The following is a 25220-nucleotide window of genomic DNA, read 5'->3' on the forward strand; positions in this document are numbered from 1 at the left end:
TATATATGTTGTTCATAGATTATAAAAAGACACTTGATTCCATAGAGATACCAGCACTCATGGAGGCACTACTTAAGCAAGGAGTACAGGAGGCATACGTGAATGTATTGAGAAATATGTACAAAGATTTCACAGCTACTTTGGTCCTCTACAAAGAATACAGAAGATTACCTATAAAAAAAAGGGGTCAAGCAAGGAGACATTATCTCTCCGATGCCATGCACTGCATGCTTAGAAGTAGTATTCAAGCGATTAGACTGGGAAGGCTTAGCAGTGCGGATCAACGGCGAATATCTCAGAAACCTTCAGTTTGCGGATGGCATTTTCCTGTTCAGCAACACCGGGGCCGAGTTACAACAAATAATTGAGGACCTTAACAGAGAAAGTGTAAAAGTGGGGTTGAATAATAATATGCAGAAGACAAAGTTAATGCTAATAGCGTGGCAGGTAAACGAGAATTCATTATCGCCAGTTAACCTCTAGAGTATGTGCAGTAGTACGCAATCTAGGTAGATTACTCACAGGCAACCCTGACCACGAGAAGTAATTTACAGAAGCATAAAAATGGGTCACAGTGCGTACGGCAAACATGACCAAATCGTGACTGGGAGCTTACCACTGTCGTTTCTATGAAAAGTGCACAAACATTGCATTCTACTGGTGCTAGCATACGGGGCAGAAATTTGGAGGTTAAAAAGAAGCTCGAGAACGAGTTAAGGACCACGCAAGGAGGGGTGGAACGAAAACTGTTAGACGGAACGTTAAGAGACAGAGGAAGAGAGCGGTGTGTATCAGAGCAAACGGGGATAGCCGATATTCTAGTTGACATTAAGGGAAAGAAACCGAGCTGGCTCCGCCATGTAATGCGCTGGGTAGATAACCGCTGAACCAGTACAATTACAGAATGAGGGCCAAGGGAAGTCGAGGACGGCAAGGAATTAGCTGGGGTGGGGTGATGAAATTAGGAAATCGCAAATTAGGCAGCTGGAATCAGCTAGCGCAAAACGGGTAATAGGAGATCGCTGGGAGAGGCCTTCGCCCTGCATAGAATATAACAATACGATGATGATAATGATCATCCGGGATGGGCCCAGTTCACTGCTTCACTACCTTCAGGATAGGCCCACATTACTCGGGGCGAATATGACGGAAGAAACGTGCAAAACACCGAGAAGGAAGGCAAAGAATATTCTGATTTATAAAGGAATCATGTTACTCAAGCCCTATGTCGGTTGCAGTGCGCATATTTAGGTATCGCTTGTTGTTTCGCTGGATTATTTGTTAGAGAACTAAGTCGGCTGCCTAACCTAATCTAAATTCCCATCTGCAAGGACAGCGCGAACTGCTAGATGGTATGACCCGATTTGTTATACGAGTGCTGTCCTGCTTGCGAGCTTTAAAAATCCCCGTCTGTGAAATACATACCTTTCTCGTCGCCTGATAGTTGACTGGCAGTTGACTTGGTAGAAACGTTACGCATCAAAATCATCTGGCCGAGGAGCTTGCTTCCACTTACGATCTTCGGTAGCTCGTACTTGGGAAGCACGCGAAGTGTTTTGTTCAGAAGACCTGAACCCAAGTGAATCCATCCGTTACCGCCGGAAGACGTTGCCGTAGACGCCGACTCGCTGTAGCCAGTGCTTTTCAATAGCGGCTGCTCTGACTCGCCCTTGCTGTCGGCTAGAGGCGACGACTCTCGAGCAGCGACTTCGGCCTTCGCTGGGGAGGCGGCAGCGGCAACGGCTTGTTGGTATAGAGTCAGGTCGATCTCGTCGTCCACACCGTCTGTGAGCAATATTACACGGAAAAAAACTCACATTTTCGCCCGACAGGCAAAGCATTCATAGCGTTAGCAAAGTATTAGACAATTACATAAAGATACGTGGTTTTTAGGCCGTGTAAATTGCAGTAAACATTCGCTTACTAACTTAATTAATGAACATGGTGCCACGCGCGCACTAACATGAACACACGTCGCTCTATGACCACGTGCGCACACTGTCACAACTCTGGCGTGATGAGGAGCGTCGGCAGCCGGAAAAGAACGCTTTGTGTTACCGCTGGCTTCCCCGTGTCTGGCAAACTTAGATAATGCGACCTCCAACATTACGTTCGCATGAAGCCGCTACTCATCTTGTCTCGCCCTGACTCCTTGCGTCCGCTACAAATGACATCCAACATACGGCGTCCGGGCCACGTATACGCTCAGCCAATCGGACAGCAATGCGCAGCCGCGACCAAGCAAGAAGAGTGGAAGCGCGCGCTCCTTTCACAGCGCATGCTCCATCACGTGACCTCCTATATCACGCGAGAGGGAACGCGGCTCGCGTCAAGCCGCCGTCCTTCTCTGTTAACCCTCTCGCGTTTACCCTCGTAATCTCAGCATACGGCTGGTGGGTTGCTCATTCTTATCGCACTGTCTTTATGCGGGACACTACGGCAACGGCACTATTTACCTGATTCGTTCACATATGTGATATCGCAATAAAAAAAAACGTATTAGGTGAAGCAGAGCTCGAGTAAAACACATGTGACGGTGACAAACTGACTACGGCGTTGTGCTGCTGACCACGCGGTCGCGAGTTTGATTTCTGGTCTGCGGTGACCGCATTTCTAACTTCGCTGTACACAAGGACTCTCTAGTAACGAGCAATGCTTGCACCAGCAGAGGGAAAATTATTCTGGAATGATCCGAAACAGCGTCTTTTGTAGCTCCTGTGAAGCTATAAGGCAAAATTCAATCAATCAGTCAATCAATCAAGAAGTGTCTTAATTACTCTGGCAGTGAAATATCGCAACATACTTGTTCGCTATCCCGCATTGCCAACAACTAAAACGCACCCTGCGGGTAAAATCACTACGAGTGGAACAGGATAACTGGCCTACCTACTACGATGATACAGAGGTACTTTACAAGCTCACCCATTGTGTATGCTTCCAAATCGTTGTCTGCGTGCATCGGGACTACGTCGTGCCAAGATGGTGGTGGTGGCCTGTACGCCCCCTGGAGGCCTTCGTTGTACCAGTACAGGCTGGCTGCGAGGAGGGCACAAACTGAACGTCGGATATAAGACTGCGCCACCGCATTCCGGAGAAGCGTATTAAGCATGAAATGATTTTAGCTCCCGTTATCGGCGGCCTTCAAATGACCTTGAGCCAAAGGCCAGAGCCGTTATCCGGGCACTCAAATGAAAACATCAGGGCAAGTTGCGAGAACGAACGGAGATGCATCCGGGCAACCAGTCAAACTTAACAAAATGCGGTCTCTGGTCCCAACCCTTCGTATAGGACCGCGTTACATACGTTAGTTGCTGCCCAAACAAGTTACAAAAAATATTGCTTCCGAGTTCTTCCTCATGTTTGTTCACAGTGTCGCTCAAGCTGTAACATCTAGCACGCTGAAGTTTCATTTGTCATTTACAATAGCGACGTTGAAAAGGCAGATGCAGGGCACCACGCAATTAATTGTAATCTTTTCGCGCTTAGACAGGCTTGCTTGTGCTCTTTTGAATGCCAGCCATCCATTAGTTCCGCGGCGCGTCCTTTTGCGTCGCCTCGAGGGATGGCGCAACGCTGCGTGACGCCTCCTTCAGACAATTTTTTTATTCTATCTGGGCAGTGCGCTCTGTTTCCCTGGCGTCTTTAGCTGCCTGTCGTGCCGCCTTCAGCGGGTCTTTTTTTTTTTTCTTCTGGCTAGGCATCGTTCATATGTACCATTGCACGGTATGGCGGGGTGTGCTGTGGTGGGGTGTGCCGTTGCGGACACAAGCTGTACGAATTTTAAGATTGTGGCTATGAGCAAAACAAGAACAAGGTGAAAGCAGGTGCCAACGTTTCGACAAGTTAACTTGTCTTCTTCAAGGCTTCTTCAAGATTGTGGATAGTATCATGTCGAACCAATCTGCTTTCCCGGTCACCATTTCATGTTTACATCTACTCTCGATTACGGAATAGCCACCAATCTTTTTATACTGGCAAATGACATTTTCCAGAAAGCGCAAAGGCTTTGCGACACACTATTCAACTGCTTCCATTGTCGCGTTTCTTTGAAGCCTCATTTCTCGCAATATGCGAGAGAACGCGGCGTTATGTAGTGGAGAAAGTGATTTACGCGCTCCGGTAACGAAATTCGCGGTGATGATGCCCTTTGCAACGTAGATTGTAATTTAAAATGGAACTAGTGCAAAGAAGTCATTTGATCTGTTTTCTTTCCGTGCAACTCGTCCAACAGCACACACTTTTGCAAATTGTCGTAATTATTCACCTCAATCGAGAATACGTTTACGCGATATTTCTTAGAAAGAACGCCGGTGCACACGTAAGAAAAAACGTACTTTTTCACTCGTTTTCATGGTTTCTGCGATGACGCGTTAGTAGCTCTTAAATATCTAGAATCCAGAGCTTATAATGAAACTTATGGGAAGTGAGACGTATATTTAGGAAACATTTATTGTTGTATTCAGAAAGAGGTCTGCACATTTCAATTTCTGTTTTAAGTAAGCAAGAATAAGCTTCTACCACAGGTACGGTTCAGTAGCCGAAACCAGCTGGGGCGACAGTCGTCCGAGTCTCTCGAGATTTGAATTTCTAATCTGCCTTGATCGGCAGCGTGCCCCACTCGATAAGACCACCTTGCCGCACGAAACCCCCATGATACCGCAACGCCGGTGCGTCAATGGGACGTCACAAGTTCAAACGTGTTTGTTCCGCAATGAAAGTTCTGTAAACGTGCTAAGCTCATTCTTTAGCTCTTTCAGAATGCCGTGTATCAGAACCTCTATCATTAACAAATAACTAGGCCCTAGCAAGCGCCGTCAAATTCAGTGACGTCACACAACGATCTGGTGCGCGAACTTCGAGGTGGCGTCGCCACCAGTCTTTCATTTTTGCGTTTTTTCTGGCCTATCAAGCCCTCTTTCGTTTTAAAGTGATTTTTTTCTTGTTATCGTAGAAGGGTGAATTACTAATACAACTCGATTTGCTTTCTCTTTGGAGGCCCTTTAAGAAATGTGGTATCCCAAATCTCATAGACAGCAACGACGATGAGATGCTCTGAGGAAGTTAACGGCGAAAAGAAGCCATCGGACAGCGACGATGACTTGTGCCAGGTCCACTGTAGCTCGGCTTCAATAAATTATTTCTGACGCGAAAACATGAAATGACCCATTGAGCGAAAAAAGCCGACATCTGGAGCACCTCATTGGCTGCGACGCCACGTCACTGGCCAAACGGAACGCCTGCTGCCGCACTAGCGCACCAGGTGTTGCATCGGGGAAGAGAGCATCGCCGCGACGCCACATCATCAGCGCGCCGTATCTTTCTCTGTCACCCTTACTGGGCTAAGCTGGTGCGTGCACCTGCGGACCGGCCTTGCTAGTCGCTGCTACTTCCTCGGTCTCATTCGCGCAGGACTTCGGCGGCGTGTGGCATTGGCAGTGCAGGCTGCTGCTGCTGCTGCTTGCTGGCTCGGGAAGCACGTACTGCTACGAAGTCCGGAGCATCTACATTGCCGGTGGGCGCAACATCGGCAGTAGCGAAACGTGGCTGTCTACGCCAGCACACCGCAAACGAAGTAAGGGAGTGGAAGAACGCAGCAAAACGAGCGAATAGGCAGGCAGTGGACCAGCTGAATGAAAATGAAGACATCGTGGCCACCGAAGAACAAATCGTCAGCGCGACTCTCCCGATAGACATTAGTGAACGCACTAGGTGAAAATAAATCCACTTAATTTTTCAGCAATATCGTCCAAATAATTCTAGTCTGCAGCTAACATGCTAACGTAGAAACTGTAAAAAAATATAACCCGCATCAATTTAATCGCCAACTCGATAGCATATCCCGCCGCAAAACTCGAAAACATTACTCGCAGTGCAAAAGTCGAAGGACCGCTTCAGGGGCGTTCGACTGGACATAAATGCCTTCGTATTCACAACTCATATGAACTGCTATGTGTCCTCGAAAGCTTTTTTAAGTGTGAACTCATCGCCATTACTGTCTCCTCTGTCTATTATCATAAAAAACTGCCAAGCCAACAGCACTCCAGTTATTATTTTCTAACGTATGAAAATCACAGTGCATCCAAGGGCATTGTTTTCCTTTTATGGCCGGTAAAAGTAGGCACGAGTTACGATCAAGAGTGCTCTAGAATCCGGTAAATGCAGTAAACGTTACTAGAGCAAAGACTATTTTTGAAATCGTTCGATCATCAACCGTGAAAAGCACGCATTCATTTTACACTTGTTTTTCGACCGCGTGTATTGATCCTTACAACAGCCAGTATTGCATAAAAAAAACTCTGTAGCATTTTTTATGTAATGACACACATATTCCACACAATATGATATGACTTGGTAGAATTTGATAATGATCAAGTTTGTCTGTTACACATAAGCATCGGGTTGAAGGTTTCACGTGAGTGATTCTCGTAGGGTCGTCGAGCGCACAACAGAACTACATCGTAGCTCACATAGCACTCTGGTGCCGTAGAGGTCCCGGTTACAGACGCAGCTCAGCCTCGCACCACGGACGCTGTAGCAGTCGCGCAGGAAGCAGTGCATGAGCCAGCACCGGCCCGGATAAACATCGCATCGGTCACCTGTGAAGCCGAACAGGCACCGGCAACCCTGCACAAACATTCAACGAGTCATGTAACTCCGCTGTGCCTCTCCTCAACCGTGTCTGCTCATGATAATGCGTGCTTTGAATGCAATTGGTATTCTTAGCCTACCTAAATAAATTTGTATTATCTATCTATCTATCTATCTATCTATCTATCTATCTATCTATCTATCTATCTATCTATCTATCTATCTATCTATCTATCTATCTATCTATCTATCTATCTATCTATCTTGCTCTCTCTCTCTCTCTCTCTCTCTCTATGTATATATACATAGCGAGCCAGCCTCTTTTGTCTATCAGCTTGGCCTTCTAAGTATGAGCTGGCTGCTGTTTTGCCAAGAAGATGGACAACACGGCCCACTGGATGTGTCCGAATAAAGAACTTGCGCCAGGCTTCTGTCTTACCCAGTAAACAACTTCGATCATTATGTGCCTTAATAGACTAACACTTCATCATTACATCACCATAAACATAGTCATTAAAAGTTCTAGCAAAGATTAAATTTGTAGTCACTGAATTACGTATTGTAGAGGCTGATGTACACGAAAACCACCCGGTGCCAACGCCTGTACAAACACCAGCTCAAAAGTGCCCTCCTCTTCATCTCTAACCGCGCAACTTTCTAGCGCAGAAGCTCACAGAGGGCACGTGGCATTCCTCTCTCTCCCAATGAAGCATCGTCTCAGGGCTAAGTAGTAAAGCAAACAGAAGAAATTCGTGACTAAATAACTTAAACAAGCGTTACACGACACATGTACACTAGAACAAAAAGGGCAGAATCGCTGTAAAAATGGTTGCAGGGTGACGTGCTCTAATTAAAACAGGAAGTCGTTCAAAAGGTAGGCCACAATGCGAGAAGTGAAGTTTGAGTCTGGCCACGTGAACGACTTCAGGTTAGGTTGAGGTAATTAGGTTGAGGCTGACGAAGAGAACCTCTTCATGTGCCTTCTGGAATAACCTCTTAGACGACGTCGCTGAATCACAGCACAAGTTTGTAAAGACCGAATATATTTTTCGAACGACCTCACTGACGAATATGTGCTCACGCCACACCTGTTCGCCAGGATTGTACGTGACCTCTCTATGGCGAAAATTGTAGCGGTGAGCGTCAGGCATTTGGCGACACTGTAGACAGTATTGTGCGAGTTGACCGGCATCGTCAGCTAGCTGGATGAAAATTTCAGCATCGGTAGGGAACATTCCGAACGTGTCGGGAAGCGGCAAAGCACCGAGAACTGTCCTAACCTGTTGGCGATGGAGTAAGCGAAAGATTACAGGGTCTCTTAAGATTTCTCTTAAGATGTGAACGGCGAAAGTCTCCTCTCCCTCCTCTTATCATTTTCCTCTTTCTCTTTTTTCTTTTAGTCATTACTGCTCACTACTAAGCGTTTTTTGTCATTTGTAATCAATTGTGGTCATTACAAGCCGTCGTTAGACATGTTGGCCATATCTAGTCATTAGTAGTCATTACAAGTCATTTCAGTCATTATTAGTCATTACTGGTTAGTACTAAGCATTTTAGTCATTTCTTATTAATTGTAGTCGTCACAAGTTGCCGTTAGACACAGTGGCCATTTCGTGCTCATTACTAGTCATCACAAGTCATTTCAGTCATTATTAGTCACTACTGCTGACTAAGAAACATATTTTAGCCATTTGTAATCAATTGTGTTCATTACAAGTCGTCGCTGGACATCTTGGTCATATCATAGTCATCAGTAGTCCTTACAAGTCATTTCAGTAATTATTAGTCATTACTGGTTAGCTCTAACCATCTTTAGTTAGTTCTCATCAATTGTCGTTACAATTTGTCGTTAGACATACCGGTTATTTCGTAGTAATTAGTAGTCACTACAACTCATTTCAGTCATTATTAGTCATTACTAAGCATGCTTAATCATTTCTAATCAATTGTAGTAGTTAAATATTGTCGTTAGACATATTGGTCATTTCATAGTCACTACTAGTCATTACAAGTAATTTCGGTCATTATTAGGCATTACTGGTCATTAATAAGAATTTTTAGTCATTTCTAATCAATTGTGGTCATTACAAGCCGTCGTTAGACATATTGGTCATTTCGTAGTCATAGTAGTCATTACAAGTCATTATTAGTATTTACTGCATATTTCTAATCATTTCTAATCAATTGGGGTTATTACAAGCCATCCTTAGACATATTGGTCATTTCGGAGTCATTAGTATTCATTAGATGTCATTAGTAGTCATTATTAGTCATTACTAGTACCTCCACCAATCTCTATTATAACGTTATAATTCACTGTCACTATCAATCATTTTTCATTTTTTTATCTGTCTTTAATCTGTCGTCATATGGCGCGATGACGCTTCGGCGGACACTACGGCGGTCAAGTGTACTGACAAACTTCACCATGAGCCTAGAAAGGCTTTGGCCTTAAAAAGGGTGTAGCCTCTACTTTCTTGAAAGACAGTGTTGCGAGCGAAAGTCGCAGTACATCGTCCCAGATATTGTGGTCTGTGGCAACGCTCTTAGACAGCATATCTGCTATTCTATTGCTTAGTGGTTCCGTTAACCTGTTGGCATGAGGATGATAAGCAGTTGTTAACGTTGCGCAGTGATCTGCGTTGTCCGGCGATCGCTGATTACTGCTGGAGTTCCGCGGCGGAGGACGATGTTATAGATGAAAGAAATGCGCAACTTCAGTAGCGGTAGCTCTTGGCAGCACGTTTATTTTTTTTCGCAATATTGGGTGAGGTAATTATTAGCGACTACAACGATTGCCAGAAAAAGATGTGGGAAATAATCTCAGCAGGTCCATACCAATGTACTGAAACGGTGCTTGCGGTATGTCTATTTGTTGTAATAGTTCTGCTGGACGCATAGGAGGATTTTACGTCGTTAACAGTCGCGACACGTGCGAATTTATTGCTTTACAATCTGTGCAAGACGTGACCAGTAGTAGACGCGACGAATTCTTTCCAGCGTACGTGGGAATCCCGTCCGGACAATGGTTCATCAGGACAAGCGTGTAAAAATTTGAGGACGCTTAAGCTTCGCCTTCAAGAGTGGAACGCGATAGCGTTCCCGTCGACCCGCCAAGGGATATAAGACAATGCGCTACGGCGCAGTGATCACTTACGAGGCGCCCCGCATCGGACTTTGCACCCACCAATCACGCGGTGAGCGTCGAGCAACGCAGCGTTCGGCGCGGCAACGAAACGTGCGCCTGAGCAAGCGGAACGAAGCAAAGAACTCGGTGGAAACGATGTACGCCAGCCAAACGTCGTGATCGGCACGGGCAGAGAGATAGACAGATAGTGATCTAAAGAAAGGAAGGACGCTCGATTCTGCAACCTGTGAGGCAGCACGGCGAAGCGTCGTCAGGGGAGAGGGAGTCCGGGCCGCGACGCGCCACTCACCGGTCCCCGCACAGCCCCAATGTGCGCGTGGCGCGCCACCTGTCGGGGCAGCGCCGTACATTGAGAGGAGGGGGTTTTCTGTGTTTGCCGCAAGATGGCTCTGCGTGTGCGGAAAGTGCAGAAGGAATGTAGTGGAAACGCACTTCGCTACTAGTGTAACTGCGACTTCTGTAAGTTACATGTTCATAATTACCGATATACACCGCAGCATAACTTTCTACGGCTCGCTTCTAAGGCAACGCCGCATTCACTAGAGGCGCTTTTGTACCACTGTGAAGCATCGAACTCGTGGCTGAGTGGTACCGCCTCCGTCTCACACTCCGGAGGCCCTGGTTCGATTCCCACCCAGCTCATCTTGCAAGTTGTTTTTTATTAATGATGTGCCTCCCGGGGTTTATCGCTCACGGCCAACGCCACCGACACCGACGACACCGGCTTTTCTGCGACACGAGCACCTTAACGCTGTCGCGTTAAAATGTCAAGAAGGGCGGTCGTCGTGACGAGCAGGTAAGGAGTTTGATATAGACCGAGCTTCTTGTAAAGGCGGGAAGACTCATTCTAATGTGTTGTAATGTAATGTAATGTAATTCTAAATGCACAGGGACGGATGCCGTGCAAATGCTTAGAGACACACAACTGTATGAGCATAAATCAAATCCCGAAAAACATACATTCAGAACACTACGCAGAGAGGCGGGAGGCGAGAGCCAAAGCCCTCCACAGGCAATATTCAAACCATAAGGAGGCAGTCTGTACGGAAGTTGCAGAGCTCCGTGATCACGACTTTTCGATAAGCGTCGTGGGCACAGAACTAAAACCAATCTCCGCCGCCTCCGTACGGAGCGAAAAGGCACACGAGGCGGAAGAAGCGGCCATCGACCTAGCACTGGAGCCATCAAAATCTTTGGAGACTCGCAGACAGCCGTTCGAAACTTTGCAAAGGGGAGGGTCCACAAAGCCGCCAAAAAAACCCTACAACCGCAAAATTTCAACGCCAGACCCATTAGAATCATATGGGTTCCGACCCCAAGCGTCGCATTCTGGGAACGAGGCGGCCCACAACTTAGCCCGAGGTTTCGTCGACCGGGCAGTGGGCGAGCCGGTCCTGAGGTCGGCCAGAGAGACCTTGACCACCTACCACGAGATAACGTTATATTGACACGTGTACTTATCTTTATCGGGCGACCACGTTTCGCCGCTTAACAACTGTAATCGCACAGCGACGGACGCGCCTGCATGTATCCGACGTTTCTGGAAAGTTATCGATGATTCTACCCGGCTGTCTGTTGTCGCCGAACCTTATGTTATCTGATTTCATCGCCTGACGCGAATGGCGTAGAACATTGTGGAATACGCGCGGGTCCCAGCGATTAGTCTGGAACATTCGACGACTGCTGTATAAAAGCCGACGCGCTTGACCCGCTGGGCAGATTTTCCGACGATCGCCGACTGTGTTCGCCGCTTTCGTTGTGCTATAAGTGTAGCCTGTTTTGTGGGCACAAGTTCGCCCAATAAAAGTTAGTTTTCTCGTTCACAGTATTGCTACTGTGTTCTTCTACGTCACCACCACGTGACAATATTATGGAAACAACAGAAGGACGCACCCGTAGCCGGACAAAAGCCTTAATAAACATGAACAAGTGGCATGGCGAAAGCTGCATACTAACACCTTCCCCAACCCCCACATATACTCCAAGGCCTACCCAGGAGTCTACACCCCCAAATGTAAGCTCTGCGGGGTTACAAAGGCAGACTTAAAACACATTTTATTCGAATGCGACAATCTAAAACCGAAAAGACAATGGCAACTCTCTAACGAGCAATAGTGGGAGGATGCGGTGTCCAGCGCAAACCCGGCGGCACAATTGCAGGCTGTCAGCTGGGCTTTGGAATTCACCGCAGACAGGGTCTCACGACTATAACAGGTGGCACCAGAGGAACTGATCGGACGGCCACCTCACTCACCGTGCAAGCCCACTAAACTCAACCAAATCCTTTCTGTGCACGACATAAAGTTGTTACCACTTGTAAAGGACCTCGTTGCGAAAACAAAACGAAGACAGTGAATGTGCGAAATCGCGAATATGGCTGGACCCGCATTCTTCAAGGTAGTCAATGAGGGGCGTGGTTCCATGTCGTCGCGCTGTCGCTGGGCCAAATGTGATGCTGGCACAGCGGAAAGAAAAGCACCGTCCTCTTATAGGTCCGTAGTGCTGCTGTCGACGGGAACACGTGAGCGGCAATCAGCGTCGGTATGCTTGCGTCCGGATTTGTGAACCATGGCGACGTCAAATTTTTGCAAACGAAAGCTCCATCGTGCCAGAAGGCCTGAAGAGTCTTTCAGATTTGCGAGCCAGCAGCGAATGGTTTGTTGCTAACCACTCTAGATGCATGGTCGTAAGGTATGGTCGGAACTTCGTTACTACCTGGAGAAACGCTAAACATTCCTTTTCCGTGGCGGAATAATTTTTTTTCTCAGCAGATGATAAGTACCGCTCGCATAGGCAATGGCACGTTGAACGGATTTTCGAAACCGGTCCAACATAGCTCCTAGACCGTCCTTACGGGCGTCTGCACGCAATTCTGTGTCTGCAACCTGGTCAAAATGACCGAGCACGGACGGAGCCAGCAAGCGGTTTTGCCGAAGACGTGGCGTTGTTACGATCTTCAAACAAAAGTGAGTTCATCATTCGTAAGCTTATTTAGCAGATAAGCTATTTTCGAAATTTCCTTCTCATGGTCCGGGACCCATGTGAGCCTTTGAGTTAGAGAAACATACTCCTGTACAGACTGTAGAGGCTGACTGGCGATCATGCATTCTGCATAAAATGGGGCTGAATGGGGTTGGAATCGGTTATGCTATGAAGCATAAAATTGGGTTGTAGTGCATATGGTAGGCATTATGAAATACTGACTGGGAGCTTGCCAATGTCGTTGAATAGTGAACAATCACTGCATTCTACCGGTGCTAAGATGTGGGGCAGAAACTTGGAGGTGAACTAAGAAGCTCGAGAACAAGTTAAGGACCACGCAAAGAGCGATGGAACGAAAAATGTTAGGCGTAACGTTAAGGCACAAGAAGCGGGGTGGTTCAGAGCAACGGGAATAGCCCATATTCTAGTTGATATTAAGAGAAAGAATATCACCGACGATTACGATACTTGCTAACACGAAATTTGAGCGCAGCTCAACGCGCTTTCATTTACACGATGTTTTCATCTGGCGCAGACAATCAGTCTCGTGCTGCACATTGCAAACCGAGCTAACTGTGGCCCGACTGCGTCGCTAATCTGGAGATCGCGAGCGGCAGCGCGTGGGTGACGCGTGGACGCGATTCACAGCAGCCATGCAGACACACTTCCCAGACGACGCGGGCTAGTCTGCACCGTCTCATAGCCATCTTAGCTGCACTACGCTTTTCTTCTCACCCTTTCGCCATACCCTCATCCTTTGCTGCTTTCCGTTTCATGGTTCCGCAGCACCCTGCTCCTCCGCTTTTCTCTTCGCGGCTTTCATCCCCCGCAGCGCTCCCCTTTCGCTCCTTCAGGTTTCGCTGTACTCGTTCTTTCGGTTACGCCAACGCCGACACTCGTCACAGGAACGGGTGCCTAAGAGCTGCGCTCTAGAAATGGTGCTGGGCAGGCCATGTAATGCGTAGAGTGGATATTCGTTGAACCATTAGAGTTACAGAATTGGTGCCAAGGGTAAGGAAGTGCTGTCGATGACGGCCGAAAACTAGGTGGGATGATTGAATTAGGAAATTTGCAGGCGAAAGTTGCAGTCAGTTAGCGCAAGGCAGGAATAATTGGAGATCGCTGGGAGAGGCCTTCGCCTTGAATTAGACGTAAAAATAGGCTGATGAAGATGACGATGAAGAATTTTCGCAAAGCTCTCGACGTAGCGCCTGTAGTATGCACAGAATCCCAGGAATAGGCGTAGATACCATTTATTCGTCGGCTGGGGAAATACGGCAACGGCAATTGATTTCTCTGGGACTTTTCCGGCTTCAAAGAAAGAGCAGCTTGTCGAATGGCCCGATGAACTGACTGAATGCGCCGGATGCGGTTGCTCGAATGTGTCGGAAAAGACTACGATATTGTTTAGTATAATAAGAATGATTGCCATTTCAGCCCCGAAAGGACATTCTCTCCTTCATCATCCTTTGAAATGTAGATGGTGCCGAACGCGCGATGAGAGGGAGAACCTTAAATTCGTACAGGCTGTCTGAAATAATAAATGCCGTTTTCTAAGAGTCACGTTCGTCAACTGCTATTTCCCAATAGCCACTGCGCACATCGATTGAAGAAAGTATCGAGCATGTCGGATACCACCTAAGAGTCATCTATTCCTGCCAAATGGTAAACCTGTTTCGACAGTCTACGCAGAAGCGCAAGTTTCCATCCTTCTTTTTCACTATTACAACCAGCACAGCCCAAGGAGTTTCGAAGGCTGGTTGACGTCGTGTTTAAGCAGTTGCTGGGCTTGGGGACCCATATCGTCTTGCTCACTCTGCGACACCGTGTATTGTGGCTTCCTTGGCTTGTCGTTGCGGTGCACGTGCTTTTGAATAACAAGGGATCAAATTCTCGAGGTTGTCCTTTTAGGCGGTGGCTCTTTCTAGCTGTGGAGGCTGTCTCAAATGTCTCTGCAGCAGGATCGGAAACTTCTGGGCCAGAGTGCATGCACCCAGCCCTACCACCAGCATATAACGGATGAAATACACGACGACCACCCGGAACTAACTTCTTTACTAACTGCAGCTCGAAAGCGTCCTCCTCTCATCATGCCGTGTGGGTGAATCAGCGTACTCACCTCGACCAAGCGGACAGACATAATACACGACACTGTCGTCTATTCTTGGTGCTTCGGGATGCTTGGCGAAAACAGGTGCTTGGTACATTAGTGACTGTCAGGAGTGATAAGCGTAAACAAAGAGAGAAGACGAGGAAGAGGGAGTGAAGCGAGCGCGTGGAGCCGCCATCTTAGAGAAGGAGCGCGAACAGAGAAGGACGTGGTGGCCGGGGCGCAGCGTTCCAGGAGAAGACGGCCGGAGATCGCCTCTCTGGGTCCTGCCCCAGTTCCTAGGCAACGCATCGACGTCCCGTCCGAGGACCTGGCTGGGCGAGCAGATGACTGACGTCCCCGGAACTACCGCTGGCCCGGACCTACCTGCCAGGACACGTCAGCAATTACGCCGCTCAACGTAGACGCGCGGAGGTTGGCTGCAGCCCGTCACCGTCCGGTCTAGGGAACTAAGCTGGGCCGGCGCGCATCGGGAGCGCCAGCCGGCACGAGCCCCGCTCTGTCGGAGCGCGACAGCTCCTCAGCGACTGTGCCTTCGACACGTCGACCGGGGCATCGGTGACGCCGGACCACAGCGACGACTGAAGACGACCGGATTGCAACGACGGACCACAGACCGGGGGGATGCCGATACCCGCCCCGAACAGAACCGGTACTGCAAGCGCCCCTACTATAGCGTATAGACGATCGCCGCACAGACGTTGGTTAACGCGGTAGTGCGAGCGTAAAGCATAGCAAGGGAAGACGCGGTCCGTGTGCAATAAGTGGTGAACGTTACCGTGTGTTCCAGCTGTTAAAAGTTTATATCGAATGAATGTTGTGTGTGTGCCGCACCTTGCGTTCATTTGTTCCTTCTGCCTGCTCAAGCAAGCGTACCAGGCGTTGCGCGACAGTCACCAACTCGCCCAAATTTCCACATTACTGTCCTTCTCGCCAAGCGCGCACCTTTCAAGCGCGGAGGCTCACAGATAGCATGTGTCAATATGCTCCTCGACTTGAATGGCTGTCGCATTAACGTCGGTAATCATCCCCAAAGGATGCCTTCTGCCTAATTTTTTTTCTCTCCAATCGGTACTAATTTCGAGCGCGTAAACGGGACAAGCAAGCATACAAGAAAAGGGAAAAGAGAGCGCTGAATTACTACGTCACTTTTATTGTTGGATTCTGCAGAAAATATAAACCGTAATCGCAAAGGTAGAGAAGTACATGAGACACCTTTTTCGCATAGAGCCTTACAATGTATGCATGACACGTGCCTAAGAAAGAAATTCAAGCGGATTTCGTGGCACGGACTTTGTCATAGGTACGTTAGTTTTGCGTGAGTATTCCTGTCACAAAAGGAACTTGAACTTCTGTCGTAGTAAGCAACTCTGCCACAGGATATCGGCTACAGGTTTTTAGCGTGTCTCCACGCTTCTGTATTTCATGTAGTCACGAATAAATCAAAGCGCGGAAGACACGACGATGACGACGATGCCCGGGAGGCTGGAGCTCTTTTGAAACAGCACACTGCATCTGTCCATTCAAAGGAGAGCAGCTGCGTATGACGACGACGCCATACGTCGCGTGTCAGCACAAGCACCGAACTACATAGAAAGTTGACGGTGCGTGCAGCGGCTGAGATGGACGAAAAAAAATATGGTAACGTTTCTCTGATGGCGTCGTTACGGATGGCTGGATGTGACAAGTTACAAATAACTGGCTATGTTTCATTTCGCTATAACAATTACAAATTGTCGATATGTTGGAGAAGACAGGTTCCACATCTATTTCGCGAGTGACCCTAGCCTACTCCAGTATTCTTATCCCAGTAGAGCTTGCTCATTTTTTGTTTTCATGACGTGAAACTACTCTTCGCTGTTCTAACCAGACGCTTCATCATTTTTGATATTTTCTTACGTCGGAGTAGCAGTTGCCAACGCCGCAGAACCGTGTGTGCCTCCCCTTCTTGCAGATTGGATCTGAAAAAAAAAAAGGAAAGCAGATTTAGTTTGTTAGTCATACGACCTAAGGACGTGCAGCTAAATGGGCCTGCACAACTGTGACGCAGGTAGGACTCATCATGCCGTACAGTGCCCGTCTGGAGTTCTAACTCTGACTAGGTTAGCCCCTACTAGTCCGTGCTGAGGATTTTTCGGGGATCACCTCAAAGCGGGTCTTCTTTTCTTAACAATTGCCGACATTACGTATAATTACCCATTGTACCCACCGATACCATCTGTACTAATGTACCCACCGGTACGAACCGGTACCAATGCTAGCTTGGCAGCATTGCTAGCATTCGTGCCAGTGCTAGTACTCACCGTTACCTATGCTACCTACTTGGCTTTTCATATTTAGGTTTCTACATGTGCGCGAACAAACCGAGAGAGTAGTTCTTAAATTGTGGACCAGAAATTTTAAACGAAGAATTCGCTTCCACACGCATGTAAAGAAAAGATTAAATGATTAAATGCTATAACTGAAGCTTTACACATTATGTGAGCCTTGGAGATAACATTTCAATCTTTCTTTATTCTATTTTGGCCGCCATGTACCCATAACACTATACTACCCCTTTATATAAACTACTGCATCATATATTGTGGTCACACATAATCTGTTTAGCTCTCCCCTTTGATTAAATTCCACAAACAAGCCGCTCGCATATAGAATTCACTCCATAGTCGTCACCTTTTTTTTGTCATTTTTGATGGTCTTACTATCTTGTATTTCTCCATCATTTACTTCTATAATACATGTACAGGCATTTTCTTATTCCTCGTGTGTATCCGTGTTTTCATTTTAGACATTTTACCCACATGTCCTCCTTAATTCTAAATATACTGGCTTTACAACTCATTGTAACTTGCGCTTACACGTATATGAAGTCTGGGACTTTTGAAAAAAACATTTAAAGAATGCGTTTTCAAATACAATTATTCCCATCTACATATGAACATCAGCTTGGATTGCGTTACTTATCTGTTGTGTTTTGATGCAGTTGTTATGTATTTTTTGTCATGTAAGCTCTCTTTTGTTTCATTTGTTGACGGAGAATAAATTTGTCCGACGTTCAATAAATCTTCATATCTCCTTTTGTATATGCACAACTATTTGGTATTTCTAGTACAGCGGAACGCCTTTATAGCGAAATTCTAAAACATAATTATATGTGTCATTCGTTATACAGATCACTTCGTTGTAAAGGCCGCGCCCCATACCGCTCAGAACAGAGACAGAATTAATCCTTCGCTGTGCAGGTCAATTCGTTACAGAGGCGTTCGTTGTAGATTAGATCGACTGTATATGCTATTGCATTACATTGATTTGAATTTTGGCGGGGTTACAGCGACAAACAAGGACTTCGGGTTAAGAAGGCGGGGAGGATGTTTCAACAACTTAAGCAACATAATGCTCGCTAGTAGCGCCTCAGCCTCTAATTTTGAACAGAATACGCCGATTCCATTCTTTTCTCAGTCAGGTTCACTACCGAACTCTCAACTTTGCTAAAATTTAATTGCTATGTCTGGCATAGACGCTAATTGATATTTTACCTTGCAGTAATTGGTGACGGCCTTTGAGTCTAGCAAGGTCTAGGGTGCACCAGACAAGGATGTCCTAATAAGTAGCAGACGCTGTAAAACATCGGTGAACCTGGCAAAGTACAGCTGATTAAATAATAGACAAGTGAGTTAAAATGTCAGGCCTAATTCACACCACGCGTAAAACCTTGGTGTGATATACCGCACTATGGAGGACGAACAATATGAGCCTGCTTTGATGGCTGAGATTTGATTGCGGCAAGGTATTCGCCTTCAGGTCAATGCCTTCGCCGTTGCGGCCTGGCGTTGCGAGAAAGGCAGTAGGTCCCCGTCATGCAACACCATCACGCACGACAGTCCCATATCGCGCATCGGATACGCGCACTCTGGAACACCCATTCTGCAGTTTTGATTTGTTCAGTGTAATCCCACCATAGAGGTGCTTCATAATCGCTGTTAAGGGACAGTGAGAGAGAGAGAGCTAACCAGCTCTCGCAATGAGGACCAGCTCCGGTTGGTAGAGCGGGTGACACCACAAGCACTAACGATCGGGGTCCTGGACTATGAACACCCACCACCACGTGAATTTCTGGGTTTCAATAAACGTGTATTCCTCTTTTCCTGAGCATTTAAAGATCCGGTGGGGAAACCGAAGCTCGAAGACATTCGCGAACAGTGAAGGCACTCCCCAGAACACTATTAAAGGGCCCCTCACCATGTTTGGCCATGTTAAACAGACAAGCGCAGCGTGTACTTCACGCGCTGAAGATCGTGGATGGATGGATGGATGGATAGATGGATGGATGGATGGATGGATGGATGGATGGATGGATGGATGGATGGATGGATGGATGGATGGATGGATGGATGGATGGATGGACGGACGGACGGATGGACGGACGGACGGACGGACGGACGGACGGACGGACGGACGGACGGACGGATGTTATGAGCGTCCCCTTTGGAACGGGGCGGTGGGTTGCGCCACCAAGCTCTTGCTATTATACTGCCCAATGTCCTACCTAGGTTAAACAGGAAAAAAAGAAAAAAAAACACTATGAACTCCCACAACCCAATTTTCTGATCCCCTATTCCAAACGTTGCTTTTTTACGTCTCCATTTTTTGTCGTTTCCCTACTTTTCTTCCACCAATCCTCCAATCGCCTCTTACTAATCCCTACTGCGGACATGTTTGCTTTTCCACTGCTCTCGCTGAACCCAAGGGCGTGTCTGCAAGGCTACGCGCCCCCTGCGGCAACAGCCTGAAATTTCAAACCAAAATCTGCGAAGCTTTTTTCTCAAGAAAGCTGCACTCGCAGCCACAGAGTCAAGTCACACGCACAAAAACAATGACGTAAAACGCACCCCAAGTTACGTCAGTCGCTATGAAACGTGGCATCAGTAAATCCTCCAATGGGGAAGGAGGCAATGGCGTCACTAGAAATACGCTGCGCAACAAAAAAAGGAAGAAGGAAAAAATTCGCAAATTCACCCGAAAGGCAAAGCCCCGATTGCGATTGCAAATTAGTAGATAGTTGTACGAAGTGAGGATAGTAGTTTATCAGCCATGTAAACTTGTAAACATTCGCTTACTAGCTGAATTAAAAATGATAGACTATGTAAGCGTCGGTCAACGAGGACCTAGAAAGGAACAGACACACAGAGACAGCGCTGTCTTTGTGTGTCCGCTTCTTTCTACGTCCTTGTTCAGTCGTGTTTACACAATTTATCATGGATTCAAACCAACTAACCCGTCAACGTGTTTTAACTAGATTAACCAGCACGGTGTCACGCGCGCACAGGTAGGCACGAAGTCATCTCGCTTGATGAGCGCGAATACTCGCTTTGAAAGTTAGTGAGGAATTGTGAGAAATCGTTGCTGTTCATTAATGTCTCGCTTCAGCGCGAACGAAACGTCGAAAGCACAGCGCATACGAAGCTACCGGCATTACGCGCACTCTGCAAACATCGCACGTAGCTTTGAAGATTACGTCTGCGCGGGCGTGCACTTTAGCTACGTCGCAGATCGCTTTGAAGACACAGGAGTGCCGGCAACGCGTCCCTACGGCGCCTGCCAAAGCGTCTACTACGGGATCTGCGAGTCGCGCGGGCAACGCCATGGTAGACGCCGCGGTTGTGTTCACTCTGTACGGATCGGCGGGCGAGGAGGACATCGAGGTACCGTAGCAGTCGCCGGAGAAGAGCGCCCATCCTCCCTAGACTCAACCCCTCCCCCCCTGCCTCGCGCGCCACAGGAAAGGGCACGCATCCGGGCCGCGTTCCTCGCTCCCGCACGCGATATTGAACCGACTTCACCGGCTCACGCTCACACGCTTTCACTCATACAGAACCTCACGGCGACACCGACGGCAAAAATTCGTCTTGAGTGTTCATATAAATGCTATCGCAATAAAGGGAGTTGGGGCATGCACGTAAACCCAATGTGGTCCATCAGCTACGCTTTTGGGAGAAGGTGGGGAAGGAACATCTCTTGCGGGAGCTACAAAGACTTTGCCTCTATTGCCAGCCGCGCTCGGCTTCTGGCGGCATGGTAGCAGGGCATTAAGTTTCTTCTGTCTGCTTTAATAATGAACGAACTTGAAAAATTATTTGCGTAAGGCGATCAGTAGACATTTTTTTTTAATTTACAGTCATAATCCAAGTTTTCAATGGGGCCTCGTGAGCGGCCTTTAATTTCAAGCTGGTCATGCTAAGATTGGCTGTCCATCTGCAGCAGGTACACGGCGGGTGCTTCAGCAAGCACTGGACGATGTGACACGGAAAACGAATCTGGAGGCCTTCTGAGGACGGCGCAAAAGTAAATGTGGCCATGCAACGTGCGCTCGGCCCTTTCAGAGACGGTCCGAGACAAACTGGTATGGAACCGTGTCGTAACGGAAGAAGTCTAACCGCATTCCGGTTACCACAAATTTGAGAGAACGCCGAAACCTTGCGTCAACCATACCGAGCATGTCTTTCTGCAGGAACGCAGGCACGTGGACATCTGCCTGCAGCACTTGCAAGCCGTTTGGAAGCGACTCCTATCAGGAAGCTCCTTCATGAAACGCATATCTTGGCCTGACACGGTATGGGCATCTGAATGTTGGGTGGACAAGTTACAGGCGTACTCTGCAGTCACCTCTTGAGTCTACAAGCAGGTTCGAGAGACGAAACTAATGACGTCTTGCTTTTCCCTGTCGCTCACATGTCGATTGGCATTTGCGCATTCTCCGCACTGCTTAACTTCTGTCCAAATACGAACTTGAGAGCGCGGCTTTGAGCCCCACATTTGCTCTAGCTTCTTTTTTTTTTTCTCATGCAGCCCTCTTCCGGTCTCTCTCTCTCTCTGATATTTTTCTTCCCACACCCCTTCCCTCCGCAGCGCTGTTGAGGTGACCTCCAGTGAATCAGTTGCGTCGCTACACTTATATCTTCCTTCCCGCCTTTTAAAAGTCACTCTCTCTCTCTTCTTCCCACGTATGTGAGCTTTCACAGCGCAAACAAAAAACTCAAGAAGGCCATAATCTATAGCGTAGTCGGAATATCTTGTCTGAAATTTTATTTGAGACCGCGCCCCTGCCCTCCAGTCTAGACATTTGAATCTGTCCTTTTCCTTTGTGGCTTATTTCCACCTACAGAGCAGGAATCAAATTGATGAAACGCATCGGGCAATACCTGTCCAAACCTGATTATCTTTTCCAAAATTTATACTGTGGGTGTGCCATTACAAGCCCACTGGCTTGCACTGATGTTTCATCGGTAAAAGCGAATGAGCTTGCTTTTTGAGGGAATAAAACCGAACAACACCAACTACTATCTCTCACCTGTTCATCGAGGTATGTGGTTTACGTGTTTCTGAATGAGGATAAAATTTGTTACCCAAGAAACAAGAAAATTTTTATTCATTCTTCATGAACACGCAGATAATAACGTTACGAAAATTTTTCAATGAAAGCGTGAAATAAACATTATTGCACTTGCATAATTTAACATGAATGGTAAATGGAATACCATAAACTATAAAACAATTGTGATGACATATGTACACAGATGCATGCAGACTTCAGATTGAGCAAAAATTCGCTGAACTTCACATTCCAGCTGGCTTACGCAAAGCTGAACCCTGCACAAGTCTTGCTTCCGTGGCAACTGAGATGAACACATGGAATTTCTCGAAGATGAATTCGTAGCCTCCCTCTGGCATACGTAGCAACCACCATTTTGCTTATTAGTTTTTCGTGAGCCATGCATGCCTTCAAAGAGTGTTTGTCTATTTCTTCGAGGTATGCTAGAAGAGAATGAAGCGGCGACTTAATCGTGAAAAATCCGTCGTGAGTTAACAGCGGCAAAATGTTCGTCGTGGATTTTAAAAGCTTTCATGACAGTATTGCTTGCATAGACGATGCTTTGCCTGTCCCTGACGTTTTCTTTGACTGCAGTCAGGGACGCATATTGGTCATCTGGTTTGCCAGAGAGAGCAGCCTTGCACGGCGCGCAATTTACAGATTCCAAACTCCCTTTCAAAAGCCCCATAGCTAAAACAAGATGCGACGTTCGGTTGACGTGAGCTCTTCAATGAAAAAAATTTCGAAGTCACTGATTTTCTCGACTTCGTCTTCGGTACATTCCTTTTTTCCTTGTGCAAGCAGATCAAGAAGGTATTCGCCCTCAGCAAGTTCATAGCTTGTTGATCTCGGAGTGTGAAGAAATTGGCTGACACTCACGGGTCTGAGTGCAAACTTCTAGTCATACGCAGTGGACATTGATATGAGCCGCCCCACAGAAAAAAAGAAGGTTTTCCAGGCAGCCTTGCTCGTCTCATGGAATTCATACCCATCACTGCGAAGAAAAACTTCTTAAAGGCGAAGGACAGCCGTTGTCGCAATTGGGACTCTCGCTTGCGATGGCTTCCACAGGGAGCCGATGCCCATTTTGAGTTCTGTGATGGTTTCTGTTGCCGTGCGTAGAATGTCCGAAGCCGCATGTTATTTGTTGTTTGTGCGGCTTAGCGTCATTGTGGCATGCCGCGATGACAGAAGGGCGTGCCCCCCCCCCCCCCCCCCCCATCTGGAAACGCGGTCCATAAACCATGCCGTTGTTTAAGCCTCCGTTTCGATCCACTTTCTTTCATCAGGAAGTGAATAGCTGGCGGGGCTTCGTGGAAGAGTTGGACAGCGACTTCAACTTTAATCCGTTTGAAATGGCTACAAGCAATGTGGACTTCTCACAAATTTGGTGCTACCTTAAGTTCATTGGCAGCGACGTAATCAAGGACGGCCTGCACCTGCTCCAATTTCGCCTTCGAGGCCGTTGATCCATTCTGGCTTACTCTAGCATCATTGAGTGTGAAAAATTATTAGACGCTGTCCTCTCAGGTTCTTAAGGACATGTGGTGAATCCGATATGACGAAAATGTTCCGTGCCTCCTAAAGTTCGGATGGGTAGCGCGCATGAAGTTGCCGAGTGACGGTGGCTGGAAAAGCCAAATTGTCATCACATAGCATGGTTTGCTGCACCCATGTCACATGTGGCAACACGGATTCTTGCAGAAATATGGCTGCATATATGAACTATTTGCAGAACATATGACATGAGTTCAGAGCCGCGCGCATACCTACCAGTGAATTCGTAGGCTATCACTTGCTTCCAGCTTGTTTACTCCACCCAATATAAACGCCAAAGCATGATTGGCTGGCTCGTCAGGCTTTGAGGGGAGCGTCGTTCCTCCCAGAAGCACGTCTCTGCCACGATTTATTTCCAATCCGTGTGCTATCTTGATTTTATCTGGAAAGAGAACGCAGCCTTTCTCCACGTCCTTCATTCCCTTTGCTTTCTACTTTATCACGGCGATCCCTTAATGCAGGATACCAGGCAGAAACTTCAGGCCTCGACTTTTTCTCGCTAACGTTCTGCTTGACAGGAGAGGGTAGCCCATCTTTCTGAGTGTTTCGTTCCCGGTGGTTCCAGAAACAAATTTAATTTGCAGACCTTTTATTGTTCGCGCTGACCACAAATTGCCTTGATTGTTTTTCCGCGAAAGGGCACGACTTTGGTCCTTATTTAAAAGCTTCGTGGTTTGTAAAAAATTAGGTGTCTCTTTCTGAAGCTTAGGAAGCTGTATCTGTAGATTTCCGGTATTGTTTTTATATTTGTCCCGATGTTGTAGCTTTTTTCAGCTCATTGTAGGCTGCTGTAAGGTCTGCAATCTCCTTTCTAAGCTCGGGTGGTTCAGAATCAAATGAATCGGTCGCTCTAACCAATGCAGGTTGCTCAAGGCATCCTCGAAGATTGAAGAAAGTTGCTTATTAGCGCTAGTCACTTCTTCTGTATTCTCTGTTTCTCTATCTCTACTTTCCGGTCACTTCAACTCCCCTCTCTATCCAACGTAGGGTAGCAAACCGGATCTTCCCCTCTGGTTAACCTCCCTGCCTTTCCCTTTCTTGTTTCACTTTTGTTTCTCTTCTGTACTGCCCAATCTCTCAGCAGACACCGTGTCTGACGACATATCAACAGGTGAAAATTCTTCCGTTGTTAAGGGAAGAGTGTCCTCCATTTCTGGTGATGAATATTGTGGGACTTCGTCGTCACTTAATAGTCCAGTCGCATGCACACATCGTTCTGTCGGTGACCTTCGCTCGTTAAGAAGTTCTGCAAGCAAATAAATAAAAGAATACACATTACATATGCATTAAAAGTAGTGCCCACTTGAAAAATAATAGAAAGCGCGCCAGAAAACTTGTTATGTATGTGCACGAATCGTTTCCTGACACCACTTTTTCAACTGCAGATAATGAGGCGATGAGCAATATTGTAACAAATACAAGGTTTAAGAATCATCTTACCTTTTAATCGGAACACCATTGGCACA

General features: G+C 47.1%; 1 protein-coding gene across 2 annotated transcripts in view; it reads right to left on the reverse strand.

The window, feature by feature from the left end:
• Positions 1 to 25220, reverse strand: part of LOC126540122 (uncharacterized) — a 48335-nt gene that overhangs the window by 20251 nt on the left and 2864 nt on the right. For both annotated transcript variants that reach the window (XM_072286302.1, XM_050186912.3), the window contains exons 2-5: positions 16728 to 16789; positions 6468 to 6624; positions 2923 to 3036; positions 1426 to 1785 (exon numbers count right to left, since the gene is read on the reverse strand). In XM_072286302.1, coding sequence (XP_072142403.1) covers positions 1426 to 1785; positions 2923 to 3036; positions 6468 to 6624; positions 16728 to 16789 — 693 coding nt within the window. The remainder of the gene's footprint in view (positions 1 to 1425; positions 1786 to 2922; positions 3037 to 6467; positions 6625 to 16727; positions 16790 to 25220) is intronic.

This window comes from Dermacentor andersoni, chromosome 2, assembly GCF_023375885.2.
Source record: "Dermacentor andersoni chromosome 2, qqDerAnde1_hic_scaffold, whole genome shotgun sequence".
NCBI classification, from domain to species: Eukaryota; Metazoa; Arthropoda; class Arachnida; order Ixodida; family Ixodidae; genus Dermacentor; species Dermacentor andersoni.